Source organism: Oryzias latipes, chromosome 7 (assembly GCF_053564925.1).
Source record: "Oryzias latipes strain Hd-rR chromosome 7, Olatipes_Hd-rR_3.1".
Taxonomy (NCBI): domain Eukaryota; kingdom Metazoa; phylum Chordata; class Actinopteri; order Beloniformes; family Adrianichthyidae; genus Oryzias; species Oryzias latipes.
In genome coordinates, this window is record NC_136243.1 from 22,010,452 (window position 1) to 22,032,310 (window position 21,859).

At 38.3% G+C, this 21,859-nt stretch overlaps 1 protein-coding gene across 3 annotated transcripts in view; it reads left to right on the forward strand.

Annotated features, from left to right (window-relative positions):
* LOC101160317 (ERC protein 2) overlaps positions 1–21,859 on the forward strand; it is a 179,778-nt gene that overhangs the window by 25,380 nt on the left and 132,539 nt on the right. For all 3 annotated transcript variants that reach the window (XM_078950583.1, XM_078950584.1, XM_078950585.1), the window contains one exon: positions 10,062–10,229. In XM_078950583.1, the coding sequence (XP_078806709.1) occupies positions 10,062–10,229 (168 nt within the window). The remainder of the gene's footprint in view (positions 1–10,061; positions 10,230–21,859) is intronic.

The following is a 21,859-nucleotide window of genomic DNA, read 5'->3' on the forward strand; positions in this document are numbered from 1 at the left end:
AAATCCTTTTGTGACACAGCTGTATAATAATGTTTGAACATAAGTGTCCTACACTGAGAATATCCTTGTACAAGAGCCAAGAAAGACCAATGCTCTGTGTTAGGACTTGTCTGCAGGTGTTTTTAGGCCTTTGCCAAGCTGATACAGGTATTAAGGGTTGTTAATGGTTTAATTTTTTAGTACAGCAAATTGGAACCAACATTTCTATACAGGCCTGTCTCACAGGAAGCATCATAAAAGTGAGATTGAACAAAAAAGATATCTAACATCTGGTTAAGTCCCCAAACTAAGATACAAAGAAAACCAGTGGTTAAAAAAATCCTTGTCAAAAAAAAAATAATATCAAAATCACAACATTCCTGGCACACAAAATGCTTTGGTGCAAATTTGTTTTACTGTTTTTAAAGGCAATTTTTCTCAAAACTAGGTTACTGTGAAACATTTCAGAATCATAATCATTTATCAAAACCTTGAAAGATTAAAACAGGGTAAATCAAGTAAATTGATGAAAACAAAAATTGCAAAATGAAGCTAAAAAAAAAACAAGTACTCCGCATGTAGCTCCATGGTCACAGCACAGTGCTCTGCTCTTTCTATGCAGAAAGATTTTCACCCTAAATAGTACGAGTCACAAAGCATCATGTTTCATGACATTACATGTAAAACCAACATGTAAAAATTGATTATCACAATGCACAAACAAATCTTTTTCTAGATGTTTTGCTTTCTTGATCTTTGCTCTGCTCACCTGTTTGTTGAGGAGCTAATTTATTAGTTTTTATTTCATTTATATTTTTTAATTAAGACAGTGCACATTATTTAAATGTTGCATTAACTTCTATGTAAATGAGACAGAGTTCTCTAACTGGTTAATTATGGTCCGCAGCAGCAGTCACTGACTGCAAGGACCATATTGTTTTCACAGTTGGAAAGATTTCGACGCCTTTCAGATTTGATCCCCGCCGCATACTCGAAAAGTCACCAAAATGTGCACACACCTGGGATAAATTGAAAAAGAATTTTCCACAAAGTGAACGTCACACCCCCGAAGACCATGACATCACGGCAAGCGATCCCGTAAAAAAAATGAATGGGCTGAAAATCGCGTAAGGGGCCAAAAAAAAAAAAGTCAAAATACTGTCAAGAAACTGAAACACATGTGTTGGAGATATCCCAAGAAAGTTCTGAAATCATTATGGGACTGCCACACGACCTACGGCTTGGTGGCTATTTTGTGGCGAACTTTGAGAATTGGCGAAATTTGTGTTTTTCCACAATATGGGAAAACTACACTTTTGTGTGAGGGATTTTCACGAAATTGCACACACTTGCTGCCAGCTCTAGTCTACAAACACCACAGAAGTGTTGTTGACCTTTGACCTTGGGAAAGGCTGCCATTTTGCATTTTTTTTAAAAAGCCCCTTTAGCGCCACATACAAACGAAAACTCGTCCTAGGGATTTTTAGCTATTGTCTCGTAACCTCTCAGGCATCCATAGCAGGGTGCTGTGGACAACATGTTGAAATAAGAAGTTGTAGATTTTGAACGGCGTGCATGTGGCAAATTCGCAACCGTTGCGATCTTAGCTAGCTCGCACATTTTCTTTCGGAACAAAGGAACGCTGAACAAAACGATGTAACACACGACAAGATCGATAAAGGAATGTGGCCGTGGTAAGCAAAAAACCGTCGCAAAAAAATGTGCTGACTCGGCAAAAACAAAAAAATTCGGAACTATCTTTTGAATTGACTAACAAAACCAATATATCCTTGTCTGCAATATCCAGAGGAAGTTTTGAAAACATTACGGGATGGCGACATGACCTACGGTCTAGCGCCCATTTTGTGCCAAAATCTGTGACTTCGCCATTTTTCACAAAATAGAAAAATGATTTTTTTTCTAGCGATTTTCACGAAATTTGACGCACATGTTGGTAGCATAAGTCTACAATCACCTATGGAGTTTCGTCAACCTTTGAGATCGGGAAACGGCCGCCATCTTGAATTTTTTTATAAAAAGCACCCTACCAGATCCAAACGTAAACTTGTCGGGATTTTTATCAATCGTCTCAAAACCTCTTGGGCATCAATGGCAAGCTACTTTGGACAGAATGTTGGAATTAGAAGTTGTAGATTGTCAACTGCATGGGGGTGGCGAGCTAGCAAATGTGGCGTACTGTTATAACTCTTATGTTTATCAATGGAATACTGTGAAAATTGAAGACACGCTTTCATGGCTGGAACTGAACATAATGGAAAACACTGGATATGGACATATAAGGAATGTGGGCGTGGTTAACAAAAAAAAACACTGTTACTAAGGACAACAGAAAGTTTACTTTTTCGATTCGTCTGAAACATTTCGTCATCCCAATGCGACCTAGACATTACATGGTTGCTATGGAGATAAAATCAACAGAAAAGCCGCCATTTTGAAAAAAGTGGATTTTTTTTAATCAACTTATGAGAGATAGCTCTCAACAGTGGAGCAATGTGTTTTTCTGAGTCAGTTTATGATGCTGATCGCTATGCTAGCACTTTTAGCCACATTAGCATAACTAGCATAGTTATCAATATTAACATCTTAAGCAATGTGTTTTTTTGAGTCAGTCGATGATGCTGATCGCAATGCTAGCACTTTTAGCAACATTAGCACAACTAGCATGGTTAGTATAATTAGCATAACCAGTTTTGAGTAGCCTTGATCAAAGGTGGGCGGTTAGGACGGTGAGGGCGAATGTGTGCGTAGAGGTGGGCGGCGGGACCGGGTAGCGCCTGCGGGCCACACAAAGCCACTTGCGGCTTTGATTTTTATTTGCTGTCCTCTTGCAGGAAAGAACAGTCAGTTTGATTATAGGAAAGACACATAAACTTACAAGAAAAGCATAAAATAGTAGTGGTCACACAGGAGTCAAATACAAAATCACAAGCGAATGAACAAGTCCAGAAAATGTACATGCATTATCTACTTGTGTGTACCGGACTGTTTATTAGTTTTTTAAAGATAAAATAAGTGACAGAGTTTTTAGTTTAGCTGCCAGTGTGAGTTCCATGACTGTAAGCCTCTGATTGACTAAACCATTTGACCGAATATTGTCCTGCACTTCTGCACATTACAGTTTCCTCTGATCAATGCTCTTGTGCTGCATATATTTTTTTTAAATATACAATGAATTATATAAAAAATGAGGCTGGTATCCAGAAATATCTGATAACTCTCAAAATCTCCAAATCTTCCCCACATCAATTCATTCTTTGGCTCTTTCATCTTTTCATCTTCAAAATAATGTTTGAGTGGGACTTTATTATTATTTTTTTAAATCCTTTTTTTTGTTAAATTTATCATTTTTAAACAGGGGGAAGTAAAACCATCTCTCAGTTGTACTAATTTGGGCAATTGACAAACCTTCTCTGTCAGACTGAGACATTTTCTCTTAAAGTGACAATTAATCCTATTAACTAACTTAAATAAGTTCACTTTGTGGGCTGCCTGCACTCACAAGGAATGTTTTCAGAACAGGCGATGGCTCGTTTCCCATCGCTGAATTGGAAGGTCAGCAGGAGTATAAATGTTGCTGTGCTGGTGTTGGTGCATCCCCAAGCTTTTGCTGCGGTTTTGCTGGTCGTGCCATCTAGACTGTGGTCTGCTTATATGGTCTCCGTGTTGTTTTTTGCAGCCCTGTGGCAGCATCAAGCACAATACCTTTGGATATTTGCTTGCCTTTTGTAAAAAAGTGAGGCAAAAGGAGAGGAGATGAGAACAAAATTTGTTGTTTTTTTAACTTTTTTTTGCTTAGCTATTTAGTTTTTTTGAATCCACAGGTGTCTGATAATCTGAATTTTTCTTGTGGACTAATAGTCTTTTTTACATGTAGAAATAAGTTTAATTGCTTGTGTATGTAAAAACAAAACAAAATGTAAGTAATTGTATTTGAATACATATGCAAATGCTGGATAAGCTTGCTTCTGTTATTAATTCAAAGAAAACACATGATGGCCAAGAATTTATATTTATATTTTTGAATACATACCACATTTTTTACTTTTTTTTCTTCGTTAATTGTATGGTGTTGAGTGAAACGCTGGAAAGTCAATGTGGGGAAAGATAGGGTGTTATAGATGTGTTTTTTATTTATCCACTTTGCCTCTCAACACCGTCTCCAGTTTCTCTTGTGAAATTTAAATGTATCTGCTTAAAAGGAGGGTAAGCCATTTACTTTTCTTTTAGACCTTCCTTATTTCTTTCTTACTTTAAAACATTAATTGAGATGAGAAAATGTAGTCTTTGAATCTGATTCATATTGGGAAAATCACTTGTTACAAAGAAACACAAATCCACACGCAGACTTCAGGGGATCTAGCATGAAAGTAACCAGGCTCAATAACTTCAAGAATTTCTCAGTCTTACACCAGCTTCCTTAGAGTTTGAGGAAAACTGCTGAGGGTTTTGAGTACAATCAAAAGTGTTAAATGTCAGATGGGAACATGAGGACTGGAGATGGGTGGTGTTAAAAGCTGAAAAGCAGACAGAAGCAACAGGTCAATTACCCTTTTTTTTCCACTGTCCACATCCCAACATGTATTAACATTTCAAGGGAAGCTTTTCTGCAGTGAGCCCAAACCCAATGATCTGAGAAGAATTGCTATAATCTCTTTCAATCTTCTCTCACTCCCCCTGCCTTCACTCTTTCCCCCCTTTTATCCCTTAATCTATCATGTATCCTACAGTCTTGTCGTGTTTCTTGTCTATTCTGTCTACAAGGGAGTGCTTTAAGAAGGTATTAGTTCGGTGACTTTGCAGTGCTATCACAGCTTAGTGGGCCGGTGCAGGTGAGACAGCAGGTTTTCCTGTTCGACCCCTTCGCCTGCGTTGGTGGACTTAGCTGGGCTGTGCTCTCTCTCATTCCCTCTGCCAGTGAAAATGTCTTGACAAGAGAAACACACACTGGTGTTGTAAGCACCACATGGTCATCAACTGATAATAACGTGGACATGCATACTTGACAGAGAAAGGATTAGTGCTTTCATGACTTTGTACATGTGTGAGTGCAAAATGTGATTGAGGGAGGACAGAGGTGTTCTCAGTACCAGATTTTGGTTGCCTGCCAAAGAAGCAATGTGAGATGAGTACTTCATCATCTTACACCTGGGGTACATGGTTGTTTCTGATGGTACAACATGAGAACCCCCCCTCCAACAGTCCCAGGACGTCAGAATCCTTGTTTTTTGCTCACATTTTCCCTCACCCAGGACAGTTCTTCTCTGTATGTGCTTTTAGAAGGGCAAATGACTAAATTGACCGCTTTACCTCCGTAGTGGGAGCTTACTTTGGTCACTTGCCTTCATAGTGCTTTTATTGAGCTCAGTGCCTAAACTCATGACCACAGGTAAAAATAGTGTGCTGTCACTTCTACTGTTAGCTCGAATCCAAATAGCTTCCCACCCCTACTGCTTCTCCCTATTCCTATATTTACCCCTCCAAGCAGAGAAATATGGAAAAAATAGTGTCTTCAGATTTGGAAGTTACTACCGCTCGATTTAGTCATCAATAGTTGCCTTTCATTTACATTAGTGCATAGCTGCCAGTGCTCAGAAAATACACAATATCTGTTTTTGTTTTTTTTTTACTTTAAAAAGCAATGAAAAAGAAAATATTCTGTGCTTCAGAGCACAGCCACGAGAAGAAATTTCTCCTTCGTGCCACAAGTGCAACAGTGATTATCCTACTGGCGGAGGGATACCCAGCCCTTAGTCGCTATGGATCTTTCTGAAAAAAACACTTAGGGACATTGCTACAGCTTCAAATGCCCTACAATTGGAGGAATAGGGGAGTAGCCAGAGGGAATAGGGAAGCAATTCAGATTTGGCATTAGTTGTACAAATACTTGTACATATTGCTCCAATTTAGAATATTTGCCAATCTATAAATATAAAAACTAAAATGCTACGTACATGCCGGGCATGTGTGGCGCGTTCAGGAATGCGCTAAATGCAGGGTTTTGAACACGCTTTTAGAATGTGGTGTTCACACAGGTCTGTCACTACTTGATTCTAGCACATTTACTTACAGTTGGAAGAGGCTTGGTGAGAAGTGTCGAAGGGGGGCAAATGTCTCAAATCTTCCTCCAGGCTCTTTCTTTCACAGCTTTATTCTGATGTATGGAAGACTTGATGTCATATAATTCTTGCTAGGAACAAACCGCATATTAATTTCTCCTCCCTGATTGACCTTTAAAAAGTTGGCACTTCCATGTTTTAAAAAGGGCGCTAATCATATGTCATTACCAATTTGTAGTCTCTGATTGGTCAAAGTTTAATTGGTTTAACTTTTGATGCATGCCCAATTGCTATGCGTTTTGCACATACATCCTGAAAATTGACTTAAAACTTGCGTAGCGATGCGTGAACTCAGTAGTTTTGAGACCCCGAAACACGCAAATATGTGGATCTATATTTTTTATAGACTTTTTATCGAAAGTGGTAGCTCAAGGTTGTGAATGTAGCATTACAGGGGCAAGCAAAACCTTGGCATCAGTTTCAGTGATGGTTGTTGAACAATATAACAGTAATCAAGTAAATATAGAGTCAGATCTGTTTCCTGAGGATCAAACATTGATAGCTAACATGTTTCCCTTACATTAAAACCTGAAGCACATGGTTTGTAATGTCTTTTAACCCTTGTGCTATCCTATGGGGTAAGCTGACCATTGACGTGTTATCCCTACCATGACAAAGGTGGATAAAGGTGGAGAGGATTTCATTCAATTCAATTCAATTCAATTTTATTTGTATAGCCCAAAATCACAACAACAGTCGTCTCGATGGGCTTCGAAGTAAAACATGAAATCAAAAGGATCACGAATACAAAGAGTTCAATAGAAAAATACTAAAATGAACTAACAAACTGACTAAGCTATACTGGCATCCCTGCCCTTACACCCCCCTTCGCGGTAAGGAAAAACTCCCCAAAAAAACGGATTCCGGAAAAAACGAAGAAACCTCAGGGGTGCCCACATGAAGGAGGGATCCTCCCCCAGGACGGACAGGCGATTTACCAGAACTCTTAGAGAAGAATTAACTTATCTAAATCTACAACTACATATATAAAAGTCCAGCAGACGAGCTTCATCCAGCCGTGGTTGTGGGGACAGTCAAAGGCGCGAGTCGAGCCGGAGACAGGAACCACAGCCAGGTGTAGGAGCAGGAGCAGAGACGAGGTACTCGGTCAGGTACAGAGCAGAGACGAGCCAGAGATGAGCCAGAGGCAGGATCCACAGCCAGGTGTAGGAGCGGGAGCAAAGGCGAGGTAAACGGTCAGGAACTGGAGCACGGATGAAACAACTGGAGTCTGGAAGCACTCCCACTCCCCAGGAGGGGAGAGGAAAAGAGGGACAATACATGAATCGCACTGCACCAAACAGAGGCATGGAGAACTAAATGATAAATTATGATCAAGAATAGAGGAGAGGAAGGGTAGAAGTAGATGAGAAAAGAGGACAGAACCCCAGAGCACCATAGTTACCCCAGCTTCAACTTCTAGCAGCCTTTTAAAAGAAATAGTTATTAAGTTTAATTTAAACAAATTAACATTAAGTTAAATAATCTCTGAATACTAACTAGTCTGACAATAAGCCCGTCCAAAGAGGAATGTTTTCAGTCTAACTTTGAATGTAGAAACTGAGTCGGCCTCTCTTACATGAGCTGGGAGTTTATTCCATAAGACAGGAGCTTGGTGGCTAAACGCTCTACCTCCAACCGTACTTTTACTAATTCTAGGAACCACAAGCAGTCCTGCATTTTGCGAGCGAAGTGTTCTCATTGGATGGTAAGGGACTATGAGGTCCTTAATATAGGACGGGGCCATTCCATGTAAGGCCTTATAGGTTAACAGGAGGATCTTGAACTTGATTCTGGAATCAACTGGGAGCCAATGGAGCGAAACTAACACAGGAGTGATGTGATCTCTTCTGCTAGTTCCAGCTAACAATCTAGCTGCTGCGTTCTGAACAAGCTGGAGACTTCTTAAGGAACTCTTAGGACACGCTGCTAACAAGGAGTTACAGTAATCCAGCCTCGACGTAACAAATGCATGGATGAGTTTTTCAGCATCATTCTTAGAAAGTATATTTCTGATCTTAGCAATATTCCGCAGGTGAAAAAAAATCATGTAATCTATGGAAACCAGTGAAGATCACAAATCATTGAAGAAAAAAGGTTCAGCGTCTTGTGGGGTCTAAATGACATCACTCCCAATTTCAGAGTGCTTAGGATAGCACAAGGGGTTAATAGAAAGTCATTGGCTAGCAGGGTGGAAGCATTTTTATTTTTATTTTTATCTTTTTTTTTGTAGTGTGACAGGCTAAATTAGCACTTTACATATTCTTTTTTTTAAGAAACATAAATAGGTTCTGCAGGTTGTTCTGCTAAGATATCTCCTTTTTTGTTCCTTTAGGAAATTCCCAATTTCAGTTGTTATCACTGTTTTCTGCAAGCATGAAGAAGTTGGTTTGTCTTTTTAATGTACTAGAGTTTCCAGGTTGTTGTATTTTTCCTATGATGTAACAGACCAGACCAAACAGGACAATCTAACCCTTTCCCCTCTGAGAATAGATGCTTCAGACTCTTAGGTGCCGATTCTCATCCCAAAATTGTACTGCATTGCCAGCTGGAGGTGCCCTATTTGAGGGCAGTCCAACCACACCATCCACAACAGTTAAAGATACAGCTCTGAGCTCAAAACCTTCGACACCTTTTGCACCGTGCCTAGAAATAATATGTTTATGATTTATGAACACCAATGGGGATGAGTTGGCAATATGATGTGGCTCCTGCTCCAGTTGTACATAGACCAAATGGCCAATTGTAATGAGCCCAATAACCTATATTCCAGAAGGAGTGTCTCCAAATGGACAAAGCACATGTGGAGTATTTGGAAAAAGTCACTTGCACTCTCTGATGTCCCAGTGAGTAAAAAAAAGCTGATCTAACATCCCACAAGTGGAAAGAAAACCCATTGATTTAGTTGAATTTGACACACCATAAGTGACTGTCCCTGCCATGAAAAAGGTACAGACTGGACCCACACGAGACAGTTTTATATCCTTATTCCTGAGACTCTCACCACTAATAGTCTGTCAGTCTGGGTGTAATTTCTCATATTTCTTATCACGGTCAATTTTTACACTGTTGTCTTTAACTTGCTGTGAAATACATCCCAGCAAGAAAAGTCCCCCCCAAGATTTTTTACTGACTTAATTTTACCTCCAAGTGCTCAATCTTCCTCTACAAATCTCCCAGACTTGTTAAATATTTGGGAGATGAGCAGAGGAGTCTTTTTTGAGTGTTTTTGCTCTGTCTACACAGTGTCCAAGTATCCCTTGTTAAAACTATCATTAACATCCTCTCTCTAACTCGCTCCCTTTATGAGTGTGTCTATTGAATTCAAATGAAAAGCACATATGTGCATGTTATGTTGAAATGGGTTCACCATGTGCACCGTAGCAAAACAGAAATCTATCATCTTTCAGCTCACAGCCAGATACGGAAGATTTCAATGTGTGTCCATGAAGTGAGCTCCGTGATCTATGACAGCATGGAAGGCCCTCGAAACTATGGAACAAGCTCCACGTTCTCAGTCCACAGTGGGTTATGTTGTGGATATTAGGGTAGAGTCCAACTTTTCTGACCAATGTGTTAAGAGATTTTAGTTTTGTGACGTACTAAATCTTAACACATACAGTAACCAACCTGACTCAGACTTAAAAAGTCTCATTGTGTGAGTGCTTTCTCTGCGCAATATTTAAGTGATTCTAGTAGACTATTACCCCAAGTTGTCGTTTGTATTGATACAGGGTTATATCACACTATATTGGTTCCTAGGTAAAAATTAGGGATATAATGATGCACTTTTCCCACAATTCAGCTCAAACCTTAATTTTTGGGTCATAGTTTTATTTCAGTTCAATATCTGATTTGTTTATTATAAAACAACAACTAATAACTTGGAAAAATCCTTTTTTTAACATTATTCTGTTAACTTTTTATTGCATTTATCAACTTCAGGTGGATGCTCTCCGAGTTCGTCTGGAGGAAAAGGAACAACTGTTGACAAAGAAAACCAAGCAGCTGCAGGATTTGAATGATGAAAAGAGCACACTAACAGGAGAAATCAGAGACATGAAGGACATGCTGGATGTCAAGGAGAGAAAAGTCAATGTTTTGCAGAAAAAGGTAATCCACATACATTTTACTCTCCTTTTTTTACTTATTCAACTGTCCCAGTCTGCATTCTACCTTTAGTCATTTAGTCAAACAGGTTATCAAAAATAACAACAAAGAAAGAAAAGATAATAATAGCAAGATGAGAGAACTAATATCAAGAAATGCAAACATTTCAAGTTCAAAGAAAAATGTTCTGTGACAAACAGCAGGTAATGATACAAAAGAAGCATTTTAGTTTAGCCCCAATGTAGTCTGTTTTGTTGGTAATTTCAGGGAATGTTAAAAGACATCTTTCATTAATACATTTTTGAGTATACAGGTGTCCTTAGACAGCAAGAATGTTTTCTGTAAAGGGATTAAACCTCGAGTTAAGTAGATATTTGCATACATCAACTATGTAGGACCAGATAAGGAGTCTGAAAATGGAATGAAAAGACAAATATTGTAGATCGGTGCAATATGTTTAGAGAGGGATAGTTGGTCATATGTTCAGAAAGATCCAGATATATGAGGACGGAGGAATGAGCAAGCAGACTTCAGATATGATCATACAGGCCACATCAAAACAAATGAGATTACACGTTAGAATTTAGAAAGCTTTTTTTGATACTACTTTTACTGTTCTCAAGGTTTCATAGACAGAAACACTGTTTCCTACAGCTGTCTGTGTTGGAAGGATTTTGAAAGTGGACAGACTGATAAACCATCAGAAATCATGAACATCTCTTTGAAATGAGCAAAAGTCCTGTTTCATTAATTTGTTTTTTAAACCGATTCTTGGCAACAGTAATTTAAAACCAATTTTTGATTCACGTCAGTCTATTTTTAACTCACAACATTTTTGTTTGTTTCATGATATTTCAGTCCTATGTGGATATTTCTTTCATTAATGGTGGAGCACCAACACTTTGTCCAGGTCTTTATTTATCCTTTGGTGCCACTGGCTCAAATGAATCTAATGGATTATATGACCTTTTGTGTGTGGCACTCTTATTAACTGGAATGTTCCCAGAGGACATGGTTCCCATCCGGAACTATGTCATAGTTCTGGATGGGAACCATGTGAGAAGACCAGATCATGCTGTTATTTTAGTGGACACTGATGTTATATATCTTACTGCCAGTTGCTGCCTGTGGCACTTCCGGACGTCAGCCAGTCAGGTGCTGTAATCCTCCATAGAAACAGCTACATGTGGTTTGGTTAGTCTTTGTTCTTCTATTTTAAAGCACACGTAAAGCAATAAGACAGCTTCTGTCAAGGCCCCATTCATCCCAAAATTGTGTTTGTTTTGTTAAAAGTTCAAGTCCCATCAGCTGTAACACACCTGTGTGTGCAAAATTTGTTCTCAGCATTCGTCACAGTCTTGTTCGAGAACTAGTTGGATGCCCCAATCTAACCCTTTGTTGTTGAGTGTCAAGCACAGTATGTTACCTCCCTAAATAATTGCAATAAAGCAAACTGTGTTATATCTTTTTTTCTATTTAGCAAGCACCTACCTGTTACTCGGCACTTCTATTCCATAACCAGCAATTGATTTTTGTGTAATGACTAAACTTTATCTGTCTTCATTTCATCCTTCTTCTATCTAACAGACTTATTAGGAGAAAGTCAATTGTGTGAATACATAGATTTTTTTTAATCGTGTTGATCTCAAAATTATACATAGTTACGATTCTTTTTCAAAAAGTTTGTTCTCCTCAGTGATATATCAATTTTTAGTATTATTTAATTTTTCAAGTTATTCTATATAGTCTAATATTTTTTTTGAAAATATTTCCAGTTTATCATTGTTTTCATTGGTTTCCAGAGTTTGTAAACCAGAGAATAGCACTTTAAGTGAACTTGACTGTACCAGGAAAAGATACTGGTAACACTTTTTCAAGGCCTTTTAAATTGTTACTTTAATGCAACTTTAATCTTAGCTACATGGTCAGTCATTAATGGATGAAGAAGAATGGTCATTTGAGCTAAAGAAACAAGACTAGAAAGGAAAAAGACGGTTCACACTTCAGTGGCAAAAGCTCTGTCTTGTTTCTATATACTTTCTGCATCTTCATGATGATGTGGCTTAGACTCCTTCAAGCATAATTTAATAACAGCTTGTAAATGAGTGGACAGAATCTGTCATTCAGAGCAACAAGTCACTTTTGAAATTTATGGTCACACACATCCATAAACACTCACACACATATGTGCACCGCATGTTTGAGAGATCCTAATGACTTTAATAGGGTACATATCTAAGCAAGGCACGGACTACCTGTGGGGACAAGCTGGTTGTTCCTCTATACACTAATTATCAAGACATAAAGTTCCTCTTGCAATTTCCTTGTTTCCTCTCATGTCTTAAAACTGTCCTCCCTCCTCCCTTGCTAAGTTCATTGTGATTTTGCTGTAAGGGTCACACAAGTGTCAGTCTTTTTGAACAGCACATGACTGTCTGTTAGCTGAGCTTATCCAAAATATCTTAACCCTTGTGCTATCTTAGATGACCCCACCTTTATATTGATGTGTTCTCCCTACCATGACAAAGGTGGATAAAGGTGGAGAGGATTTCATGTAATCCATGGACACCAGTGAAGATCACAAATCATTGAAGAAAAAAGGTTCAGCGCACTGCCTAGTGAGTCTAGATGACCCAACTCCCAATGTTAAAGTGCCTAGGATAGCACAAGGGTTACACAAAGGTTTTGTCTATTCTTTTTAACCATATTTCTTCCTTAAAACAACCTGTTGCATATCACAGACTCAGCTCCAAGTTGTCCACAGGGTCTATAGCCTTCAGGTTTTGTTTCAGGGCAATGGCCGAGTTTCTTCTTAGAGCCAACACTGCCTTGACTTCTGGACAAATTATTTCTGGATTACTGTGAAACACTTTTACCTTAGGTGGCGCAGTGGTTAGCGCTCTTGCCTCACAGCAAGAGGGCCCCAGCTGGGGGACTTTGTATGTTCTCCCCGTGCATGCGTGGGTTTTCTCCAGGGACTCCGGCTTCCTCCCACCATCCAAAAATATGCTTCATAGGTTAATTGGTAAATCTAAATTGTCCATAGGTGTGAGTGTGAGTGTGCATGGGTGTGTGATATGTGTGACTCTGCGACAGACTGGCGACCTGTCCAGGGTGTCCCCTGCCGTCACCCATAAGTGGCCGGGATAGGCTCCGGCAGCCCTGTGATCCCGAAAGGGATAAACGGAAGAAGATGAATGAATGAATGAATGAATGAATGAATGAACTTTTACCTTAACTGGCTGTGAACTAATTTTCTGTAGACGGAACACCTTAATGCTAAAGTTATTTTTTTTCTAACTGTGAGTTTTCAGGAATTAAGCAGCCATATTGCAAAATCTGCACCTTATTGAAATAATACCTCAGGTTTTGTCTCAAATAAAGCCATTCTCAGCTTTTTATTCTCTTGTCAGTCAATCAGTTACTTCATTTGTCCTTTGTGATGGCTTTGGGGAGGAAGATGTTAAATTCACATGATAATCTCATCATCCAGATAAAAAAAAAAATAGCAACACAAAGATAACCATCAAAGTCTGATTTCTTTTCCGGGTTTTATTTTTCCCTTATTTCTTGTAAACTGCATCCTAAAGATCTGTATACAGTAGGATATCCAGGATTTTTATCTAGTTTCCTTCCTAGAGTTCTACTCCATAAATCAGTGTATTTAAAAAACAGAAGCTCGAGGTCAGTCTGTGTGTGTTTGAAGTATTTATCACTGAAGATACATGTTTTTCATGAAAATAAGTGTCTATAATAACAATCATAATTTTCCAACCATGTTTTTTTTTTACTTTTAACTTTTAATACACAAAAACAGAAGTCCATAAAAACATCTGTAAAAAAAAATGTTTCTCAAAACTCCAATATTTTGCAACCACCTATGTGACACGGGAGATTGTGGTTTAGCTAGAGTAATTAAAAAAGTGGAAATTCTTATAAAATCTTCAGAGTGGAATTAGTCAACCATACTTTGTCGGGCTGGTAGTCCTTTCTGCATAATACATTCACTAATGGACAGATCTTTAGAGGGTTAAGAAGATGCAGCTGCTGCTTCGACAAGGATTCTGTCTACACTGCAAACAGGTCCAAGAGCCCACTTGGTGATGATAATAAAAGTTGATGACAGGTCAAGGGGTGCATGGTGTTTGAGTGTGTGAGGTATGTGTGTTACTATAACAGTCAAAAACTGGTTGGAAAAAAATGGCAGAAGTCTTTGTTACGAAAGAGCTGTTCATATTTTACCAATTTAAGCAAACCTTTGGTTGTCTGTTAAAACTTTTTTTTTTAATAATCTCTACTTAAAGTGTGGAAAGATATGCAAAGTACTTTTTGTATTTTAAGATGATATGGGATTCAATGTCTTCCCTCTGTAGCCTCTTTTAGAGTTCTCGGATCTTATTAGTAAAAAGGGTAGATTTGACTGTCACTGGAATAAGGAGCACTTTGTGTGGTCAAGTTAGTCTTATATATCACAACACAGAACAGAGGAAGCTCTGTTTAAAACCCTTGGTCAATCGGAGCGTAACCAATGCATAATGACACATGTATTTATTTATTTTTCTGCTTTTGCCTTTATTAGCATTTTCCTGTTTCCTCTTTGGCCAAGAGGGTAGAGGAGTGGGAGGTACATGTGCAGAGGTGGTTGTGGTGCGGTTTTTGGCATACATGTGTTATTCATGTTCAAACGTTGTGGTCATCTCAATCCATATTCATATTTTTAGAAAGGCTGGCCGTGTTTGTAAAAGTATAGTATCCTATATCATGTTCCCTCCTATAGCAGGCACACACATGGAGGTTTGATTATGTCTGCGATGGCTGCATGTGTGAGTGTTTCTATGTGCTCATGGAAGGATACCCTGTCCATAACCAGCTCTCTTAGCAATGATTTATAGTGGGTTTTCTTCCTCGAGGGAACAGCCCTCTGTTTAAGTGGAGCCTCTGCTATTTTCTGTTAGCGCCTTCTCTGGCCAGGTGTTAGGGACATAACTGTGGAGAAAAGTAAAATGAGAAAGTGATGTTAAAATGAATAGTCATTCCTTTAATTTATTTGTTCATTCATTTATTTTTTACACCCACTTCTTCCTTTTTAAAATCTCGATCTGTCAGTGTTCACGAACTACAATCTGGCAAAAGGTGGAGTAAACTTTGGACAGCCTTTGCCTTTTCCATATTTTATATACGTCATTTTTATCTTTTATTTTTGTACAACCATCTTCTCTGTATATACGTCAGATTTTCTTTTATTTTACGTTTTGGCATATGATGCACTTATTTGTGTTGCCCCTCATTAAAAAGAGAGAATGTGCAACTACTTGTAACTGCCTGCCCTCTTCTTCCAACATGATTCATGAATCACGAAACCAAACCAAATCGAAATCGAAATCGAAACTGGGTCCTTCGTCGAGTGGGTAGGCCAGATGTGAACAGCTGTGAATTTGGACCAGTTTAGCCTTTAGAAAATTCCAGCCGTTATATCAGCAAATGTCTTGTCCCCTAGCAACCGTGAGTCCCGAACAGAGAAGAGTAACATGGCATTGAGCTCAGAATTTTCCTGGCTTATTTGATACAACTTTTAATCTTGGAGGTGTAATTATTAAGAGGTGTACTTACCTCTACCTCAGGTCCCGCTTCATAGTCCGCCATCGTTGACAGAAAATCTCTGGGTTCGGCTGCAATGCCTCTTGGGATATGGATAGCATATAAGGATACACTTTTGGTCAAGCTAACGTGCTGTGTGTTCCCTTGCTAAATAAATAGAGAGCACTAAAGGTATTTCAGGTGAAAAATTATGTGTCTAAGATTAGTATTTCTTCAAGATCTCTACAGATAACTCTTTACTGTATTTTATATATGTGTTTCTGTGTGTCAGTGTGTGCAATCTTGATATATCTGTGAGGCCACCAATGTCTTTCATCCTAATGGGTTCCAGCTGGCCAATCACAGTGCAGAGACAAAGCCATAGATAAGCCGGCTGCAGTTTGGGAGGTTCTGGTAAACTGCTTGTGATAGCCCCCCTCTATATCCCCCTGTGCTCCTATCAGCAATCAGCCAGGGTTAATGGTGAGAGCCAGAGGCTGGTTGATTGGATCCAGGCTGAGCATCAGTCAAAACAAATGGCGTGTTGGGCCACATATCAAGCCTCAGTCACTGTAGTCCATCTTTGCCGACCTAAAAATGTGCACTTCCCTTTGAGAAGCAAAGCGTAGGATCTGATGGTATCCTCATGGTGCCACATCGTAACTCAGCCTGACCCGTGAAGTTGCTGGCAGTTCATACTTACAGATCTGTGAAAAGCAGTCAGGCTGATGTTCTCTGAAGAACACTCTGACCTTTGGACCCTCAGCTGAGTTATACGACTGTATTTCACTCATTTGACCAGGTCAGCCATGCGGGCCTGGATCAGTTGAGAGGTGACACACAGTTGTAGATTCTACCATGTGTTGTTTTTTCTGTGCCTGATAAAAAGGCCCTGTTCTCTCTGCCTGCAGAGGAGAAATAGAAAATACTTAATAGTGACAGTGCTGGAAGCGTAGGGCTAAAGCATCAGCGTAATTACCCAGCAATCATTGCAACATTCCTCAGCTGGGGGAGCAGAGATACAGTCTTGAGCCTAAAGAGCATGGACGTGGATGGACTTGGCCACCAATCACATCACACACATACACACACACACGCATACACAAATGCTTACGTATGCACACGGCAGCTTGCACAAGTGTAATCTGTCTTCATTGAACAGCTCTGGGCCGGCAGAACTTGCAAGTGCTCATTTTGCTTTGTGGTTGACCAGGAGAAATCACTGTGAAAACAACTCTCGCTTAGTTTTTCTCTGGGTGTCTCTGTCATTCATGCAGTGTTAGCTCGGATCTGTGTTTGTGTGCTTGTGTAAAATGATGAATAGGTTGAAGGCTTAAATGGCCTGCTACTAATAGCCACATGCTCTGAAAGCGTGTATGGGGACAGGGGGAGGCTGTCTATTTGTCAGAGGTGAAATCACTGTGTGTAGCTCCCATCTCCAAAGTCTGACCAGACATTTATCATAATTCTGTCTGTCTGTCTGTCTGTCTGTCTGTCTGTCTGTCTGTCTGTCTCTCTCTCTCTCTCTTAATTTTAAAATGAAATGTGCACCGTAACCAAAATTGCCATGAACCTAAACAAGATGTGACAGGTGTAAAAAATGTACAAATACTGAATTATATAGATTTGTCTGACATAGCATCTCTGATAATCCCAGTCTCAAACTAAGTGCTAAAAAATAGATCCCATTAGAGTTCTTGAGTTTGAATTTATCTTGAAAATTATTATTGTTATTCTTTTTTGTTTGTAAATTATTCTATCAAACAATTAAACAACAATCATTAAAGCAAAGTTCAAAAAGCTTTCGCATAATGCAGACCTTTTCCATGGAATATATTTACTAGTTTATTTTCTCAGATCTTCTTTCCTTTACTGAAGGAGAGCTAAGGATTTCCTCCTTTTGATTCCAAAATTCTCAGTTCTGGAAGCTCCTTTTTTTAGAAATTTGGTTCTCTTGGAAAATAACTTGAAATTTCAGAGAGGAAACAATCAAATGAATATATAATAAATGTCTTGGGCCATTTTTTTTTAAGTAAAGATAAGAATTCCTTCATGGGAGGGGGGGGCCTTTTACAGCGGCTTTTGTTCTTTGTAGTTTTTTAGTGTAGATGATTTTAGAACTTGAACACTGCACTTATCGATATGCTATTTCTTTACCTTCTCCTTCAGGCACCAGTTTTCATATAAACTTGGTCTACTCTGTCATTATGGGTAATAACAGATGAATAATAATAACTTTTCAGTCAAAGAATAATGACTTCAAAAGGTCATTCAAGATGGAAATGGTTTGGCATGTCATTTGATATTTTTAAGACCTCTATGTCCTATTGTTCCTTTCTTAGCCAGAAACTACTAGTTTGTAGAAATCACAGTTGTGAGGTTGCTGGATGCATTATTTTAACGTAATACCGTCTTACTAATCCATGACTTTTATGTCTGGCTGCTCTTTTTTTTTACTAAAAGATATGAGATTTTTAGTTTTGTTGGGTCTGTAAAAGAGAGAAAAAAAAATCCTCCTATGACTGTATTTTACAAAATGAACGACATCTCACTTATTTTTTTAAATTCCGTTTAGAAAATTTTAATGAAAGGGAAAAATCAAAAATGAATGATTAAAATTAGTGATAAAAAGAAAATAATAAAGCAGTAAAAGCATTACTTCTCTATAAAGTTGTGACAGTGTATAAAAAATACCACATGGAGGCGCCAGTTTACACAGGATGATTGCACAACAGTCTGTCAGCTTTGACCATTTGTGGCAAAAAAAAAAAGATAGGTTGTTGGAGGGAAATGGGTTGAAGCAAAAGGCCATCAGACTGAAAAAGTAATTTTGTAACCTGTTCTTGATGACCTGACTGTGTTCTTTGGAGATCCATGTTAAGAACTTTGTGAAACAGAAGCATTTTATTGGTGAGACAAAAATCTTAAGACAATCCCAGCGTCTTGGAGACTTTGCAGCGATAGGATAACACACTGTATTTAAGTCTTTGTTCTGGGTTTTACTGTGACCTAAATTTCTCTGGGGAAATCAACACTATGTTTCTACATATTACACAGTTTGCGGTTACTGTCCCATTGTGTGTTTGTGTGTCCATGAACTTAGATGTTAGCGCCAGGATCACTGGGTTTTACAACTGTTCCTGTTATATTTTCAGAGGTGACGACTATCAAGTTGCTTTTCTGAAATGGTAAGCAGTCATGGTTTGGTATTTTTATTGGTCCAAAAAGTTTTAGAATTACAAATGATTTTCTTTTCATGGTGGTCATGGCTCAGAGTTGGCCTTCTTTTTTGTTCTGTTGAAAGGAATCCATTGGTGGCCACAAAGTTCTAATTCTTAGTTTGGATGAAAGACAGACGGGTCAACTGAGTTTGCGGTTCTACTCTTAAGCAATCTACTTTTAGACTATAGTTTTGAGCATGTGACACAAAAACTGACAATCTTTTTACTTTACATATAAATCTAGACTTTGCAAATTATTGTAATGTTAAGTTGGCAAAAAAAAAAAAAAAAATTCCCAAAAAATTTGATTATCAAATAATTGGCGTATTGTAAAACAAAACAAAGAAACACGACAGAGAAAATCTTGGTAATAAAAACGTTTTTTTTTCATACTTTCTAGGAACTGTTTGTGTGTCTGAAGTGACTATCTTACATTCTTACACAGCACATCTTGCTATCTTCGTTAGGGCTTCTTTGAAATGAAAACATTTAATTTAGTGACTCATTCAGATTTTCTAGGTAAATTCACAGTAAAAGCTCAGAGCAAAATGATCCCATCTATATTTTATCTAACTTCATCCTCAAACCTTGGAGGTCTTCATCCAAATTATTGGTATGTTTTAACTTTTATGTATTTGCTTTACTTCTTAAGAAAAAGAATAACAAGTTGTCTCTGCACTTCACAGTTGACCAAAAAAGATAATAATAGTCTTTTGCAGGATCTTTGGGTTAAACAACTGAAACCCAAACTGGGTTTATTGGTTTTTGATGGTGTTTGCAATCCACCTTTAAACTCTAGAGTTTCTTCACATTTTCTCTTAGACAAAGACATCATGATACAGCAACAGCAGCATTGTTACCTACCATTGACATCTCTCTAATATAATTGAATGCTTCTGTCGTTAACTTTGACAAACTAGGAAGAAACACTGGGCACATGCACTTCACCATGTTTGTTTTATCTTAAAATGCATTTCTTTCATCATTTCACTAGACATTTACACCTGCCAGTTTTTTTTAAAGTTTTCATCTGAGATCATATTTTTGGAAGTGTTTTAGAACCCAATTTAATTCTAATATTCTGTGTTATTAACTATATGTTTGATAGAAGTAAGATCGAGTGACATTAATTCTGAAGGATTCTCTAAGTCACATAAAAGGAGTCATCACAACAAAGTGAAGGATAGCCTAAAGATTGACTCATCATTGAAGGTTCATCATTGAAATCTTGTTAATCACAAGTACAGTAGGTAACTTGTTACTAAAGCATCATCTAAATAAGCAAAGAGTTTATTATACTTGTCAATATTTCAGGGTCTTTCAAGGAAATGAAACAAAAATTGTGTGATCTATGAAGACGTATCGACCAATAAGAGACTTTATTCACCAATGTTGTAGATGTCATTCATAATTGTTTATTAGACTATGTTTACATGTATATTTCTACTTTGCATGAATTATTCCTAGCAATTAAAATGGCATTCAAGCAATAGAAATGTGCTTTAAAGGCCCACTCACTCATCTTTTGATCTGTTTTAAAAGTGTTCCCAGAGGTTATTATGATTAAGCAGTTAGGCAAGATCAGAACACCTGTGCTGTTTTCTAGGACATACTTTCTGCAGAGTGGCAGTAGTTCATCAGAAATTTGCCCCTGAATTGAGGCGAGACTGTTGACATGCAGTAAGCACTCATTTCCCATCAGCCCTTTGTTTACACTCTCTCCCGTAAACTTACAGCCCCCCATAATCCCTAACTAACATTAGTGGTGCAATAAAAAACGACGAGCAATATTAGATAGATTCCACCTCAGACTAGGAAAATGAAGGCGTTCATGGATCTATTTGTCTGCAAATATGTGCCTCACAATGGAGCTGAGCAGGGAGCTGGTGACCTGCTGATTATAGTTTTTAGGAAGACACTACAAGCTTATTTCAAAGGCATTTTAGTCTGATCCTAATTCACCATGATTTGAATGAAAAATATTCAGAAAGGCAGTTTTAATCTTTATTCTCTTTACATATGTCCTCCACAATGAGAAAGATGCTACAAGAACATGTTACTAACAGCAAAAATACAACTTTCATTGGAGTATGTCTTTAAAATTATTTCTAGCAGTAGACTGACCCATTATTGATGAAGTTAGATTGCCTTCTCGATTGCCTGTATTTCTACTGCTGAGGACAAAGCAGCTAACTCTCTCTCTCTCTCTCCATCTCTCTATCTCTCTCTCTCTCTATCTATCTATCTTCGGGGCAACAAAAAGTATTTTCTCTGTAGACTGGGTAACATCTTGGTGTTCCCACATTTTCTCTAAAATCGATACTGGAGTGACCTCACTCTTGAGAATAAACTGTTGCAAACAATTGCAACAGTGGTTTTAAACTTCACTCATAAAACAGTAAACTCTACTAGAATAAATGAATGCTGTAACCTTCAAATGCATTTTGAAAATACAACATTTGATGGATCGTTTCAGGTCAAAACCAGTGAAAGGTACTGTTACACCCTCATTGCCAATTTGAAGTAAAATCTGGTTTTGTTCCATCTGCTTTTTGATCCAGCCAAATATGTGTTTGGAATAACTGAGACAAAAGTCATGGTTTCTCAAGAGGACACATGCGCACTGAGAGACCTAGAAACCTGGCTCTGTCTTCCGCACTGAGAATGGTGTGAGGTGTGAGTTTAGAAGAGTGGTTGGTAAGACTGAGCAATGGTAGACACTGCAGTTTTATGATGAAAGCCTCTGCAAGCTGGTGTGCATTTGAGACTTAGAAAGCGTTATTTGAGCGTATTGTATGTACTTTAGGTACGAAAAGGACAGTTTCATAAGTTAAT